We start from the raw sequence: 17,410 nt of genomic DNA, 5'->3' as shown, positions 1-17,410 counted from the left end.
AACCTAATTTCTAGTAATAATGAAACTTGTTATGTCTTATGTTACTATATTTTTTTTATTAAAATCATCCGTTTAGATACTTCAAAATTGGATCCAAGTATAATGTTACTATTTGTGAAAATAATATCTATCATTGTTATAAAAATATTTAACTATAAAAATTAAAATAATTATCATTTTATCTAATAAATAATTTAAATTAATTATATAATTAAATTAAAATATTGGAAGATACATTTTAATATTTTATTAAATGAATTTATAAATTCACATATTTTAATAATTTTAAAAAAGCAAAATAATTTAAAAAACTTCTATTATAATCAATTCTAATATGATGTCCTTAATAATCATTTTTTATTCTCACCTCATCGCTACAGCTACTTTGAATCCAAACACACACTCCACCATTGTTTCTAATCTCATTGCTATAGTATCCAATCTCACCGCTACAGTAACTAATCTCACCACCACCGCTGTTTTTAACCTCACCGGAGGTAAACACACCGTCCATCCAAACTAAGGGTGGGTTTGGATGGGCGATTGGGTGCGGTGCGTTTAGCTTACTTTTTGTCTCAAGCTACAGTATCTAATCTCACCGCCACCGCTGTTTTTACACTAACCGCAGGTAAACGCACCGGCCATCCAAACCCACCCTAAGCCTTAGTCAGCCATACAAGAAGAGGGAAGGGAGTGGTGGTGGGGGTTGGGACGGTGAGGAGTGAGAGGGAAGACGACAACGGTCAGAGTTGGACACAACGGAGAGAACAACTAAAGCGGAAGAGGGAAAGAGGAGAAGAAAAAAGAAGATGAAATAGATGACATCATAGATGACGTCATGTGCTTATGTAGCATGTCACATTGTCTACTTCGTTGATCTGCTGTTCGATTAATGGTCAATTCACGTTTACTATTAAAATTTGACCAATTTCTAAAAAAATCATAACGTTGAATGTGTCAATAATAATAATAATAAGTTAATGACTCAAATCCAAAAGTCCACAAACTTTGAAGGTATTTTCAACAATTATGCTTACCAATAAGCAACTATTAATTGTACCATAGAATCACCACAATCGTGTTTAACCATTACACCAAAACAGGCTTTTAGCGGCGCTTTTTTAGGCCTTTAGCGGCGCCTTGAGAAGCGCCGCCAAAAACGCCGCTAAAGGTCATGATCTTTAGCGGCGCTTTTCCCACAAACGCCGCTAAAGACCATGACCTTTAGCGGCGCTTTTCCCGCAAACGCCGCTAAAGACCATGACCTTTAGCGTCGCTTTTCCCAGAAACGCCGCTATAGACCATGATCTTTAGTGACGTTTTTTTCACAAACGCCGCTAAAAATATAATCTTAAAAAAAATTATTTTAATCAAATAATATTTATTTTTATGATAAAATTATATTATGTTTTATTTTTGAAATTTGAACTTTAAATATACTTTTTAAGGATAAATAAAAAATATTATTTAAATTAAATTTTCTATGAAAATTTTAACTTTAAAACTAAATATAAAATTAATGAATCTAGTTTTAAAATTTAAAATAATAAATTAATAACAATTAAAATCCAAAAGTTAGAACTCACGTTGTCGTAAATATTAAAGTAAAATAAAATTTAAAATCAAAACTAAAATAAATAATGGAAAGATATCTCAAATGTAGGTTTTCTTTGCAAGTTACAGATAGTAACGAAAAATTAAACACCACACATAAAATTTATCAAACTAGTTAAGAAATACATGATGCAGCCATGCAAGATAAATACAATAGAATCATAGGGTAATTTTGCATAAATATCTTGAGTACCAAGAACAATTTGTCACAAAATTATAAAACATGATAAAAAAGAAAAAGAACAGTAGCAGACAAGCTATTTGTTACTTTTGTTTTGCTTCAAAGGCTTCCTCAGCTGCCTTCATCTTGGCAATGAATCATCTTCATCATCCCCGCTTAAGAAAACAAAGAACCTATTGTTAAACAATTTAGAACTTGAAAAAGAAAAGAACCATGTTACTCGGACTTAGGTATGAGTGTTAGAACCAAAAACAACAAAATAAAGGCACTAATATAATAACTTAAACTTTTAGGTTCAATGATTCTTTGACATCAACAAAATTAATAATACAATTTCTACATGTTAAGAAACATCCAGGCTGAAGGTTAAATGAAGAGGCTTAAACTTAAGAAGCAACTTACCTATGTTCGGCACCTCTTGAATTATTTACCGGAAACGAAAAGGTTTTTTTCAATAAATCATGTACACATCAACTCAAGATGAAGAAAAACAGAAAATATTAGTCCAATGTTATAACTGAAAATTGCATATCCTTGTACGGCTTAATGTGCTTGTTAGCATGAGAATTTAAAAAAAAAAGAAGCTCTTTATACTTGAAGGGACAATGGAAATTAGAACAGAATAAAACTAAACAGGCAAGAAATAAAACGGATATCAATGGACACCTCATCCCGAGATCATTTTCATTGGGGCACCTAAGGAAAAAGAACATGAGAAACCATAGCTTAGTTTTGAGTTAAGATTAAAGAATAGCATTACCTAGGAAGTGTTACACAATTTGATCACAATTTCGAACTATTGCATACAACATAACATACCAAAAGAACTTCAACAACATTACAACATAAGCCTAAGACAAATTATAATTTAAGTGTCAGCTAACCTTGAGGTAGGCACAAATATGTTACTAAAGACAAAAATAACAACATAAAGGCACAGAAAATAAATAAAAGTTCAAACAAACAAAGCAAGAAATAGAACTGTCTAAGTTAGAAGTCTGAAGGACCAATCGGAATAAATGAAACGACTAAAATAGGCAAAATAAAGAATACAAAGAACAGGAAATATATAAACATGTTTAGAAAAAAAATAATTTATTCGAAAATAATAGCAATGAGAACTGATTTTAGACCCCCCCAAAAAAAAATTCTACCCTTAGCTTCCACAAAGGTAAAAGGAAAACGGACAAAGATTTAATTTTTACAGAAAAAGCAAGAACCGACTTACCGGAAATTCGAAACTAAATAGACGGATAAATAGTCAAACTAGTAGAGTTAGTATATGCATGTCATGCAGGTCTAAATGCTGGAGCTCAACTTCCACTGAGATGTATCTCCAGCAGCAAAACAACTTATAATTAAACATTACCATAAAAAGAAATTGGATCGGCAAAGTGAGAGCACCTGATCAAATAAGATAACGAATTAAAGAGACTGAGACCTTTGCAGTCTTCCACACAAGATAAGAAGTATTATAACAATTCCAGTTATGAAAGACACAAAATGAGATCGAAAAAGATATGGCAAATCACAAATTCCACAAGCAATTTGTTAACTGCGGTGCAAGGGATAGCATGATGAAAGATAAAAAAATATAGAAAAATACTACACATAGAAAATAAATAAATTGCTGATCAACAAAAACTTGCAAAATTAAAAATTAAGCCACTTTCAATAATTCAATTAAAGTTCTAAAATCTCCAATGATAAACATAAGACTCTTACCTCAGACAATTTTTCTGATAATGATGTTATCTGAGAATTGTATAACTTTCTTTTCTCTTCAATAGCTTCAATTGAAGCCTTCTCTCTAGCACACTGTATTGCCTTTTCTTCCTCTATTTCCAATAGTGAATTAGTAAGTTGCTGCAATATCAAAGGCACGGTCCAACAAACGCAATTGGATTACCAAAGACACAAAGCTTTCTTCATAACCAATGATATATTAGACTACCATTGCCAATTCTTCTTTTTCTGCAAGCAAACTCTTAATGGAGGCTTCCATTCCTTGCTGGCTAGAATTAGATTGTTCCAAACTAAGTTTCTGTGTAGTAAGAGAACGTCACATTTAATATTTAAACAAAAATAAGCATGCCACCATTTAACCTTACAGAGGGAAAAAAAATTTAACCATTTAACCATTTAACCAAGGGGATATACTGTGGAAAGCACACGAAGCCATATGAACATAAATGATAAAAGAGCACACTATATAAACAAGAGATTCATCATCATTCAGCAAAGGCAAACCTTTCCACACCGATTAAATTATACACAAAAAATAAGGGCCGAGAGCCTAATATGCAAGTATTGTAGGAATCAACATGAAGAAAATAGCACATTGAAAAAAAAACGTAAACATCTACACAATTTGAAGTACCTAAAAACAGAGATTCATAAGAAGAAACTTCCAATTCTACCTTCAAACAATAAATTCTTTAAGCAAAGTACCAAAATAACATGAGAGTTATGGTGGGCATCTTGAGCCATGCAGCTTTTATTTCCAGAATTGGCTAGTCCGTCTGGAGGAGGTTCACCAAAGATAGATTCCATTTCCTGAAACCAAAATTTATAATAGGCATTCTAGTTTATAATAGGCATTCTAATTTATAACAGATTCCATGCATTCTAGTTTCTGTTGAGAGTAAAGTATTTGTAGTAGATTTTGATAATAGGCATAACACTTATCATGGTGAGACAAAATAAGAGGCATTGAACCGCGGCTTCAATTAGATACATCAAATCAAAGAAAAAACAAACAAATCCTTATGGTTTCGGTTCAATAATTGTCATATTACCGCAAGTGTTAACTAACGAACAAACAAAGAATAAGAAAACAATGGATATCTCTTAGTTCTTATAAACACATAATAGCAATACCTTATTGAGTTCAGCTATGGTGCTTGCAAGCTCAAGGCTATCTTTACTGCTGAAGAACCTTCTAGAGCGAGGAACTATCATAGCAAATCGACGAAGAAACATGACGCCAATAATAAAGACTGAGACAAAGAAGTTATAGCTTTAGGATCTTAATTCTCAAATGAAAGCAGGTTCTTATTCAGGCATTTTCACAAACAAATTAGGGTTAATGATGGGAAGGGGGAAAGTAACGATGTTTTATGTTTTAAATTTTGTGAAAATAAGCTGAAATTATAGTATTAGAAGGTGAAAAAAAACAGGTTGAAAACGCCGCTATTGCTTACCTTTTGCGGCGTTTTTTTAAAAACCGTCACAAAAAATTATTTTATTTGGAATAAAACGATAATGTTTTGATATGCTAAAAGGGTGCTATTTTTTTAAAGTAAAATTATTATTTGTGGCGTTTTTTATAAAAACGCCGCTATTGCTTTCCTTTTGCGGCGTTTTTCAAAAAAACGCCGCAAAAAATTATTTCATTTGGAATAAAACGACATTGTTTTGCTATGCTAAAAGGGTGCTATTTTTTTAAAGTAAAATTATTATTTGTGACGTTTTTTATAAAAACGCCGCTATTGCTTACCTTTTGCGTCGTTTTTCATAAAAACGCCGCAAAAAATTATTTTATTTGGAATAAAATGACATTGTTTTGCTATACTAAAAATCTTTTATTTTGTCTGTTAAAAATTATTAGTTAAGTGGTTTTATAAAACATTTATTATTATTTTTTATAAATTGAATTTTTATAAAAAATCAAGTACTCTCAAAATAAATATCATTAAATATTTTTGTCAATTAAATATTTCTTCCTAACTAAAATATAATTATTTTGTTAGATGCTCGATGTGGAATGATTTTAGTTTTTGTATTTGTTATAATTTGGTCCTATATATCCAAAATAGATAGTTACATATCCGTATCAATTTGTTACATTTTTTTTAATTTTTTAAATCTAATATTTAAATATATCAAATGGATTAAATTAAATATTTTTTAGTCATAAACACCGCTAATGTTACCTTTTCCGGCGTTTACAGAAGAAACTCCACTAATAAATTAAATTCTTGTAATGAAACGACACCGTTTTGAAAAATTCTAATTAATACATATTAGTGGCGTTTTTGATATAAACACCGCCAAAGCTCACATATTTTATAATTTTTTACATTCAATTATTGTATATTGCATATCAATTTTAAATTAATAATCTTTACAATTTACTATTATCTCTTTTACAATTATATAAGAACTTATTTAATATATAAATTAAAAAATACTAATTAATCTAAACCTTAAACCCTAACCAAACCCTGAATCTCTAAACCCTAAATCACCAACTATTAACCCCAAACCCCAAACCCCTAAACCTTATTAATATACAAATTTAAAAACACTAATTAATCTAAATCCCAAACTCTAACCCGACCCCAAATCCCTAACCCCTAACCCCCAAACATTATTTAATATATAAATTTAAAAACTCTAATTAATCTAAATCCTAAATCCTAAACCCTAACCCGACCCCAAATCCCTAACCCCTAAACATTATTTAATATATAAATTAAAACACACTAATTAATTTAAACCCTAAACCTTAACTTGACACCGAATCAATAAACCCTAAATCCCTAACTCTTAACCTCTAACCCCTAACCCCTAACCCATAAACCTTAAATCACAACCTTTAAATCAGAATCCCTAATCCATAATCCCTAATTCCATAATCTATAAACCTTAAAATTGTAACTCTTAAACCGGCCCTAAATCCTAAATTAACCATATATATACTCTAAACCATTTATATTAATAAACCCTAAACTATAAGGATAATTAAATTAAATATTTTAAAATTAATACTATCGTATCTTTCACAATTATATTTGAAATTATTTAATATATAAATTAAAAATCAATCAATTATGTACCTAAAAAATTTTAAAATAATTTTAAATAATAGTATTTTAATTTCTTCATTTTTAACAAATATTTTTCTATGTTTTTTTATTTCAAATTATTTCTACGTGTCATTATTTCAAATTTATCCATTTTTAACAAATATTCAATTAAAAATAAATTGAATTTTAATTAATATAAATAAACAAATTAAATAGTAAATAGACAGATAAATTGTTTTTGCGGCGCTTTTCAAAAAACGCCGCTAAAGCCTCGAGCATTAGCGGCGTTTCTTGGAAAACGCCGCTAAAGATCTGAGCATTAGCGGCGCTTTTCCAAAAACGCCGCTAAAGCCCCGAAAGGTAGAAAACGACGTCGTTTGGCTTAGGTTTTTTGCGGCGTTTTATGTGATGCGCCGCTAATGCTCGATTTTTAGCGGCATTTTTTGTCCAAACGCCGCTAAAAGCGCCGCTAAAAACCTGTTTTGGTGTAGTGAACTGACAATTTACCTTAACGCTAGCCACTTCTAATTAAATAAACTCTTATGCCATTCAACAACATATTAAATCTTATTTCATGCATTATCAAATATCGCATTTTGAATCTAATTAACCTTAATTATGCATATAGACTTTAAAGAGTAGCAAACACCACCTAAAATACATGCTGTCATGCGTACAAAATATAGGTACACAAAAGTAAAGGCTCCAACACTCAGATCCGAAGATGCCCAAAGTTTTGCCGCTAGTTAATCTCAATATATAACTTGAGCATGGTGACAAACACAGCTAGCGTGCTAAGCAAATACATGCTTAATAATGCTGAAGAAAATTCTAAGTTTATTAACCATATTTATGCATATACAAATATACCCATTAACCAATTGACTACTCTAATTAGCTACAAATAAATTTTAATTGGACATTATCATTCAAATTAGTCATTAATTACTAAATCTATTTTATCCCATGGTTTTAATCATTATTACCATTTGTCAAATCTAATAGTCATTAATTCTCATTTATCTAGTACAAGGTTAAAATTATTTTGTTATGCAAGTAATTAGACTACTTCACCTTTACAATTTACTTTTAATTCATTCTCATGTCAAACAGAGAATTCATCTAAAATACTTCAAGTCAATAAAAGTTTCATCTATCACTCCAAAGCACTCGTAGTACATAACCAATTTTCTTACCTTTCACATTTCTTTTTGTTTGTTTAAATTTATTAGTGTTAATATTGTTAGATACAGGAATAAAATATATTATACCTATTGACAAACCAATATATACTACCTTGATATTCGACAAAATGACAAACATATTGAGCATCATTAATACTCACCAATTTGGATTGCAATTCATTAACCATAGTTCATTCTCAGTCTTATAAATAACCATCTCTCCACTATGCTATGTGACTTCCCTTGGCTTATTTCTTGTTTTCTTTAATATTATTTTATAATGATTGAGTTGAATATTTTAAGATATAGTCTCCTGCCCATATTTGAGTTGACCCCTTAAAAAAACCCATATCATTATTTAAAAATAATAAATATTTAAATCAATAACTCGTTCTCTAAACTCCACCTAAGATGGCCTGGGATACCCCATCGTGAACAGCTGTTTGAATAAAATAATCTTCAATCTTTCTTTCTTTCTTTCTTTATTTTTGAAAAGCATGTAGTTTATTTAAATAAGAAAACTCCTTATCCAAATACTTCACATTCGAAAGTGGCTATAGATATTTAACTTTTAAAAATAATAATTTTATCTCTTATTTAATTTTTCGTTTTTTTAATTCTCAAATCACTCTAAAATAGACGAAAAAGTTAATATTTTTTAACTTTGTTGATATGATATTCACGTTACAGTTCACGTATATGCCACGTTAGTAATTAATTATTTTTTACTAATTTTTTATAATTTTAAAAACTAATTAATGCGACATCTATGCTGCGTCAAAAAAGTGAATAAAATTAATTTTTTATGATAAATATATAAATTTAAAGATTAAAGTAAATCATCGTGCCTTAAGCTTTCCACCTCAAAGCAATGGGGGAGGACATTCACCATCATACCCTTCAAATTGTAGGAGCTAGTCAAAGAGCGAACGAATCTAGGTCAAACACGTACTCATTAACAATTAAAAAAAAATCAAAGCAATCCAACTCCTCGTAACCAGAAAATCAGAACCAATTTAACAACCTCTCAGACAATGAACTGTCTGTCTGTCTTCATAAATTTAAATAATGTTTAAACCATTTCAATTTTAATTCCTAAATTTAAACCTACACGCTGTCCCGCTCACTTCACTCTCTCTGCCTTTTCTTCTAGATAAAAAAAGAATTCCTTCTTTTCTTCCTTCCGAGCTCTAAGCCATGTTCTTGGAGCTTAGGATAGGATAATAGATCAGGTCAAATTTTCGAACTTTATGAACATTCATTTAATTCTATAAGACACTCATTTGCAAAAGTTTCCCTTTCTTCTTCTTTTTTTTTTTTTTCATTTTTTGCTGTTGAATATCAATTTATAATGGTTCAGAGTCCACCAGATCGATTTGGGTCTTCTTGGTTTACTTCAATTTTTGAAAATTTTAAAGCTTTGAGCGAAATGGGTATTTAAGAAAATGGGGTTTAAGGATGTTAACTTACTCTCTTTTTTTTTAAATGAAATGATTTCTAAGTTGAAATCTTTTTTCAAGCTACTTTACATTTGGAAACATTTTGTAGACAGAAAAATTTGTTTCCATATGTTGTTTAGTTTCTTCTTGTTGTCAAAATTCAATGTACATTGTTGTTGCTTGTTAATTTTGTCAAATGTTTTTGAACTTTGTAAGTGTAACCCTTGATTTCTGGTTGATTTAAATTGTTGTTTAAATTGCTAATTTGAACATAATGACCCAGGAAATTTGAAAGAATGCTTTCTTATAAGATTCAAATCTATGCTTTGTTTTCTACCTCTAGGTTATTAAAGATTTCTGATTCAATATTCGATTTCTTTCCTTTTATCAAAATTTAAGGTGATTTCGTTTTAGTTCTTAGCACTGCCATAGCTTTGGATTTCATTCTCTTTTGAGGGGACAAGCTTTTTTAATTTGTTCGTATTTCTAGTTTTTAAATTATTTCTGCAATGTCATAGAACAAGACATTGAAACCTGGAATTTTCTTTTTCTTACAAACAACTTGAAAGGAGCTAAAGGTCCCTAAATAAATACCCTTATTTACTGTGTGGTGTATGGTTTGGTGAAGTTAATAGCAATTTCATGTTCAAATCTGATAGATCAAATCATAAGTGTAAAGAGACATAGTTTGGCAAATAAGTAATACTTAAGTATAAATAAGTTCTTGTTTTGGCATCATCAATTCCCCCCATGTTATCATGTAACATTATCTGCCTGTGGGATTTGTTATCAGACATTGCCACATCTTTTTACCCAATCTAAAGTTTTTAATGAACCTTGTTGCTTGATCTCCTTATTTTGATGATTTTTTTTTTCCATTGATGCAGGTTTTGCCTTTCTAGCTTCATTTTAGTGCTCTGTGTTGTAATTTCCAAGACTTGCAATTATGAGGAAAGAAAATGTAGTTTCTGCTAATAGTGGAGAATTTAATCGTCGACTCACACGTGCTCGAGCAGCTGCATTGTGTGCTTCTCGACAGTTGCCTCTGAAGGCACCTACTCAACCAGATCAGAAACGGGTTTTGCGAGCAAATACAAAAAGAACAGCCTCAGATGGAAACAACACCAATGCAGCAGAGAATGCAGGTCATCATTGTAAGAAGAGAGCAGTGCTTCAGGATGTCACGAATGTTTGCTGTAATAATTCGTATAGAATGTGCATTAATGCGACCAAAATCCAGGTCAACTTGCTATCCTTAGTCAATTATGATATCGACTACATGTATATATGTAATGTGTTATGGTATGAATATTAAATCTGTTTCATGGAAAATGTTTTTTTACTGATCATATGTTTTAATTTCACATGTTTCTAGGTTTTTTATAGTAAAATTATAAGAAGCACAATAACACCTATTGCTTATTTCTGATTTTGACAATTCCAGTCTAAGAGCAGCAAGAAGACTAGAAAGGTACAGGCCACTGCATCCAAAGTGGCCCCAGATGTAGCACATCAAGTCCTGCAAACTGAAGCTAAGTTACTGAAAGAAGGCATTCAAGAGACTGAAAAAATAGATCCTAAATTAGAAGTTACATGTTTAGTTAGTGTCAGAGGAGATCATACTTTTCCGTTAAATAGCATAAAGGAGGAGAGCATACATTACCACTGGTTTGCAAATCAAAATTCCACAATGCCTTTACGATCCCAAAGTCCTCCAAGAAACGGTTTGCCTTCTCCTTTGCCCTTATTCACCTTCAAAGTTGTTATAAAATACTTTTGAAAGAATGCAGATATATTAGGTTTGGTTAGATGGGCTAAAGTACATCTTGGAGAGAGAATTGTGTGCTTAACAATCTTAGGCATTTGAGTCCAACTGTTGGCAGACTTACTTTGATAGGTGATACAACTTAAATATATTGCTTACATGTCATATGAGTGGCACATGAAATATGAAATTTCATATTAATGATAAAGATCTGAGACATGATATTCATAAAATAAAAGACAAAAAAGAAACCACTGGAGACATGCTTATACATCTATTCAGTGATATTAGGAGAGACATCGACACAATGAAAAGGCTAAATTGATTTTTCTGAGACTTAATTTTAGGTTCCTTTTAAAACCAAATAGTAGGTGCCTCCTTTGTATAAAGTGGGATTCCAAGTGGCATAATTGACAATATTTTGAACATCATAAACAGCACGCCAAGGATCTTTGCTTAATTCTATAAAGCCAAGCACTACCCAGAAATGCTTGATATATAGTTTCCTGTATTATCCATATCCAGTAAAATATTAAGTCTGCTAAAGATGACTTCTAGTAACACATTCATAGAACTGAATGTCTTGGAATCTTATGTGCAAAGCATTGTGTTTCTTTCCAGATTGCAAAATTAAATGTACGTTGCCTAGGTTACTTGTATTGGTAATAGTTATAAGCTGGAGATATATCCATAAAGGTTGACATATACTTGTGTTCTTCGTTGTGGAATGGTTACAGCCAAGAAGGTTAGCTTTTCTGGGACCTCTACAACATCTAGTGAACCAGACTTTAAGGACATTGATTCAGATAAGAAGGACCTTCAGTTGTGCAGTCTCTATGCCCCCGAAATCTACAACAACTTGCGTGTTGCAGAGGTATGTGCTATAGATGTCATTCTTATCTGTGTTCTTTTAATGTTTCCGGAATACATTATTATTCCTTTTATATTGACTAAGGAGATAATGAATTTCATTTCCTAAACTTGCAAAATTGGTAACATGAGTAACTGCCTCTGTCTCAAGTGAAACCTTACTGTGTCCTGAAGTGCACATAATGTATGCATTCTGTCTCACTGTATGTTTTGCAGTTCTTGGCTCCCCTGTGACTTTATTCATTTAAAAAATTACTCAGAAATGTATTGCCTACCCGTATTCTATTGTCACCTGACTGTCAGTATTTCAGACCTGTTTGCTTCTGTGCCCAGTCAACTGGAAGGAACAAGAGCAGGCGTTTTCCTTTGGGCTAGAAACCCCAAAAAAGAACAATGTTATGGATGCCTCTATGGGTAAGACAAGAAGTCGAAAGCTCCCAAGATGGAAAGAAGATAAATAACTTTATTTTAGTAATATTTTTAATTAGAATCATTTATTTAGGATGTACTTTATTGCAATTAAAAGTACATAATTTTAGTTTCCTTAATTATATTGTCTTATCCTTCAAGTTAAGTTTAGTTTCTTAGTCTACAAGAATAAAACCCTAGGTAACCTCTTTAAGAGGACAATTCTTAATAATAAAATAAGACAAAAATTATTCTAATTTATAGAGGTTTATAAAGTCTAAGGTTAACAGCCCTTTTCGACGAGTTCCATATACTATTAATCATGGAGTCTTCTCACCAAACTTTCAAAGTGAATCGCCCAGTGACTTGATCCATAACTCATGAGCTTAACAAACTGTCTATGAAGTTAATAGATTGACTTTTGATGGAAGAAACAAAGGTTAGCAAAAATTAAAATTGATTGAGAGCTGACTTGTGATCTGATACACATGAAAAGGGACAAGTTACAACTTGCATTTGGAACTGTATTCTCCAGGGCTTATTTTCCTTGTATTTAACATAGAAATTATATGAATCAGCCATAGTTTGAGCCGAACTTTAGTTTGAATCAAATAGAACTCCCCAAGAGAGGCACTTCCTAGTGAGGAAATTTGCATCATCATCCACAAAATGTCAAAACCCTTTTTTAACTTATGAAAACTGAATGGAGGAAACTTTTAGAGTTGAGGACTTGATTCTTTTCAAAGAAGTTTGGGTTCTTGCTAATACTATGCAGTAATTGACTTTATCATTATGTAATTTTGTTCATTCTCTTTTTAGGGTACAAGTCAAAGATTCTACTTTTATGTTCTTAATTCTAATGTGTTGTGAGTGCATTTACTTATTTCCTGCACCTAACATTTTTGGTTTAAATTCTGAATTCCTACTTCAGTCAGGGAGTGAACAAGGGAACTTTTATGTATTTCTACTTGTCTTCTACTTAGCAAGAACATCAAATCTTTGCATTTGATTGTCTTTTATTTCTTCAGCTTGTTCGCCGGCCTTGTCCTAATTTTATGCAGACAATACAGCAAGATATCACTCAAAGCATGCGGGCAATTTTGGTTGATTGGCTTGTGGAGGTTAGTCTAGTTGTGCTATTTAAATATCATTTAATTGCATAAAATGTACAGCCATGAAAGTTGGGCTTTAGATTTTTGAACTATCAACTACAAGCAAGTATCGCCAATGTTATTTCTGACGAGAAACATTCCTGGTGATCATATACACATTGTTATATCCTTCGGTACCAGTGTTGATGTTGTTATGAAAAATGTTTTGCCAGTTTATTCTTGATCCTGATGCATATCAACATTGAAGGTATTAGCATTTCAATGCTGATAAATGCTCTTAATCTCTCGTTGAAAACTAATGATATGTTTTTCGCTGTATCTAATGTCTTCTTGATGAAATAATTCTATTCTTTGTTTCCTGCACAACTGTTCAAAGGAAGTTCCATCTTGGTTTCAGGTATCTGAAGAATATAAGTTGGTCCCTGACACACTATACCTAACAGTGTATTTAATTGATTGGTTTCTCTCTCAAAACTACATAGAAAGGCAGAGACTTCAACTTCTTGGGATCACCTGCATGCTGATAGCCTCGTAAGATTTTGCATCCATTACAGAGTTTGTTGCATGATTTCTTTCAGTCATTCAAATTTTTAGTTTGTGTTTAGCACTGAAAACAGAACAGATGCTGAAATTAGAAATTGAAGACGAACAGCAATGAATCTAAATGACTATCATTTGTGCTAAGCACTTAATGTCAGAGCATTGCTGGATGTTGACAGTGATGTTTTGAAGAAGGAAATGGCTGAATAAAGACAACATTGAAAACTTTAGAAATATAATCACATTGCCTGAGAGACAGTCCAAAATTGTAATATTACTAAAGTTTCCTGTCAAGTTTGACAAACAGATGATCTTGCAAGTAAGGGAAAGTGATTCTCATGCTGTTGTCATACCTGAGCCTTAAATTATTCTCCTGTGAATAGTACTTAATCACGATGATTACAATTATGGAGCATTCATCATGAAATAACCTGTGCATTTGCTTTTCGTTGCGTCTAACATTAGTTTCTCTTTATAAACATGAAGCAAGTATGAGGAAATATGTGCACCACGTGTAGAGGAATTTTGCTTCATCACTGACAACACTTATGTTAGAGAGGAGGTATTCCATTGTTATCTCACTAACAGACATCTACTTCAACATTTGTCAAAATTTTGGTATAGGCTGACACTACTTTTTTGGTCTTTATTTGCACATAGTTTTTACTTAGTTCTATAGGAGCTTTTTGTTGCCAATTCAGTGAATAGGTGAGAACATAGGGTTTGGTTTGCACCAATATAAGGAAAAAGAAGAATATGTTTGAAGCTGGAATTTTTTCTGACTTCAAAAAGAGAAAAAAAAAAAAAAAAAAAGGAAAAGGCTGGTGAGAAAGGAGGACAGGATGGTTATATTTCTAGTGGTTTTCGTTCATTTCTTTTCTCTGATGGTAATTAAACGACTTTTAAAAGTTTTTGACCCACATTTTTTGCTTCGTCATTTAGGTACTAGTTCTGATCTTGAGATAAACAAAATGGGGTTCTTAAGGGTCCACATAAACGTCTATAATGCATGTATAAGTATATATTTGTGTCTATATATGCTGTATCCATGCATGTAGCTATGTAGTACACTTTGCACGTTAAGTATTGTGCAAATGAAATTGACATGGTTAAAGAGCCCGCTGAAGTTAAAAATCTGGATTACATTTCTATTTCTTCTTCCTTTATTCCCTTGTCCAGATATTTAAATTTCTTACTTGAAAATTTGACAGGTGCTAAAAATGGAGAGTCAAGTATTGAAGTATATTGGATTTCAACTATTTGCACCTACTGCAAAAACTTTTCTCAGGTATTTTAGCCCAATTCCACGTATGCAATGCATGCATATGAAATACTGACATTCTTAGAATACTCCATCGTTATCCTAATTCTCTTTCCTGCACAAATTTCTGTTTTTCAGGAGATTTCTGAGAGCAGCACAAGCTTCTTACACGGTAACAGATAGAGCTGGCCTTAATTGAGACACTACTGATCTCATATTATGTAGCATATGACTGAATTTTCTACAACTAATTGCCAATTGCAGACTCCTAGTTTAGAACTGGAATACTTGGCAAATTATCTAGCAGAACTGACTTTGATTGACTATGGTTTCTTAAATTTCTCTCCTTCTATGGTGGCTGCATCTGCTGTATTTCTTGCGAGATGGACTTTGGATCAATCATGTCATCCATGGGTCTGCATTCTTTTCATTGGTCCTTAATTTAGTTCTATGACCTGTACATATAGGCCTTAACTCTATTTCCCTTATTGGCAGAATCCAACTCTTGAACACTATACCACGTACAGCGTATTGGATCTAAAAACCACAGTTCTCTTATTGCAAGATTTACAGTTGAACACCAACGATTGCTCTCTATCTGCTATCCGTGTGAAATATAGACAACAAAGGGTAATAGTCTCTTTGAACTTGAGTTATACTTGATTAAAACATTTTAAGCTCAATTTGCATCTTCCAAAACTTTTATAGGAACTTTAGTACTATTGATTTAAGGGTTTCCTAGATGATCTCTAATGATCTTGTTTTCATACCAGTTCAAATCTGTGGCAAGCTTTTCCTCTCCGAAACTGCTCGAAACACTATTCTAAATACAAATGGCTACTTCCAGATGACTTCCACGAGCGGTTAGCAAATAAACATAGTTTTCAGGAGGAACTTTGCCATTTCTGATGAGGTTTACCTAATACCTAATGTTCATATTCTAATCTCTTCATTTATGTTTATTACTAGTGCTTAGTATTCCTCAAAATTCTGTCCATAGATACTTACATACTCTCAGGTTTTGGGTCTTCCAAAACTGTATCTTTGTAAGGTTAGAACCAAGTTCAGGTTTTAAATATCCAATAACTGTTGATATTCTTAGTTTCTTAAATTTAGAACTAGCATAACTTTATGGTGACTTTGATTAGTTTGTAATGTTTGTTTGTAAGAGAGGAGAAAAACTGTAACCGGCTAAATGTAATGTTGGCAGACGAAGCCTCTGAATGGAAAGAGCTGCTGTTTCTTTCTAACTTGTTTTGAAGTTGTGCCACTATGTTCTTCCTTTAGATTGCTTACTTGTAGTAATGGAAAAGAGTGATTAATTTAACAAAGTTACTTTTTTTTATATTACAAAGTTAAATTTAACACTAAAGAGTGATTAATTTGAGGCTGGTTTTATTTAATATATAAAAGAAAATTAATTTGTTGATACAAGATGTGGTATTGATGGTTGGAGGTAATTTAAAAGAACTACTAACGGTGGTTCTGATGAGCTTGGAGGAGAATGGAAGGCTTTCCAAGAGTTTGGTGTTTGGGTAAACTATTTTTGTAATGATTTCTTTTTAAATATATTCTATATTTCATAAAATTTAGCTTCGATTAAAAATTATACGATTCATGAAGTTTATAGTAGGATTTGTAATTGATATGATAATAGTAACTCTGATGATATGTCATTAAAAATAAGAAAATTATAATTTGTTTTAGAAATCTTTTGTAATGTGTATCATCGGTTCATTGATAAATTAATTAATTTGTGGATATCTAATATGTATAAATGAAATACTGCTTGTGAAATTAATGGTAGTTGTAGAAATAGATTAAGGGTTAGTTTAGTATGTTTTTTCAAAATGTTTTTGAAATTTTCGGTTTAAGATTTAAGAGTTTAGTATTGTTATAAAAAATGTTTTTAGAAAAAATTAAATATTTATTTTAGACATAATATTGTAAAGAAAAATATATGCATTTAAATAATATTCAAATTATAACCGTGGTGAAATCAGGGGGCTCGCAAGGGCCTCGGCACCCCCTAAAATGGAAAATTTTCTATTTAGGTCCCTTTATAGTTTATAAAATTTTAAATTAGTAATATGATAAAATTGCACTTTAACCTCCAAAATGATAAAAATCCTTTAAAAGTTATAAAGATATAGACTATTAAAATGGTGAAATTACACTTTTACTATCGTAAAATATACAATTTAATTTCACCCAAAAATTTTTTG

General features: G+C 31.4%; 2 protein-coding genes across 5 annotated transcripts; one reads left to right on the top strand and one right to left on the bottom strand.

Annotated features, from left to right (window-relative positions):
- Positions 1-1,948: 1,948 nt before the first annotated feature.
- On the bottom strand, positions 1,949-4,973 carry LOC105781544 (kinesin-like protein KIN-7O). Of its 4 annotated transcripts, none has more exons than XR_008189746.1 (4): positions 4,676-4,973; positions 4,216-4,351; positions 3,750-3,839; positions 1,949-3,661 (listed from the first exon to the last, which is right to left on the bottom strand). XR_008189746.1 is itself a non-coding variant. In XM_052621719.1 (4 exons), exons 1-4 carry the CDS (start codon positions 4,775-4,777, stop codon positions 3,479-3,481), a joined length of 480 nt encoding a protein of 159 aa, XP_052477679.1. In that variant the 5' UTR covers positions 4,778-4,973; the 3' UTR covers positions 1,949-3,478. The 4 variants fall into 4 exon arrangements, 2 of the variants coding, with proteins under 2 accessions (XP_052477679.1, XP_052477680.1); XM_052621719.1 differs by having other exon boundaries at positions 4,247-4,351; XR_008189745.1 differs by having other exon boundaries at positions 1,949-3,839.
- A 3,888-nt stretch (positions 4,974-8,861) lies between these two features.
- LOC105777859 (cyclin-A2-4) lies at positions 8,862-16,435 on the top strand. Its single transcript, XM_012601352.2, has 12 exons — positions 8,862-9,022; positions 10,117-10,469; positions 10,674-10,953; positions 11,732-11,868; positions 13,301-13,393; positions 13,782-13,915; positions 14,411-14,486; positions 15,136-15,212; positions 15,324-15,357; positions 15,450-15,599; positions 15,681-15,815; positions 15,959-16,435. Exons 2-12 carry the CDS (start codon positions 10,176-10,178, stop codon positions 16,010-16,012), a joined length of 1,464 nt encoding a protein of 487 aa, XP_012456806.1. The 5' UTR covers positions 8,862-9,022; positions 10,117-10,175; the 3' UTR covers positions 16,013-16,435.
- Positions 16,436-17,410: the final 975 nt, after the last annotated feature.

This window comes from Gossypium raimondii, chromosome 10, assembly GCF_025698545.1.
Source record: "Gossypium raimondii isolate GPD5lz chromosome 10, ASM2569854v1, whole genome shotgun sequence".
In the NCBI taxonomy this organism is placed as follows: domain Eukaryota; kingdom Viridiplantae; phylum Streptophyta; class Magnoliopsida; order Malvales; family Malvaceae; genus Gossypium; species Gossypium raimondii.
The sequence above is the reverse complement of the archived record's forward strand: the minus strand, read 5'-3'. Positions and strand labels throughout refer to the sequence as shown.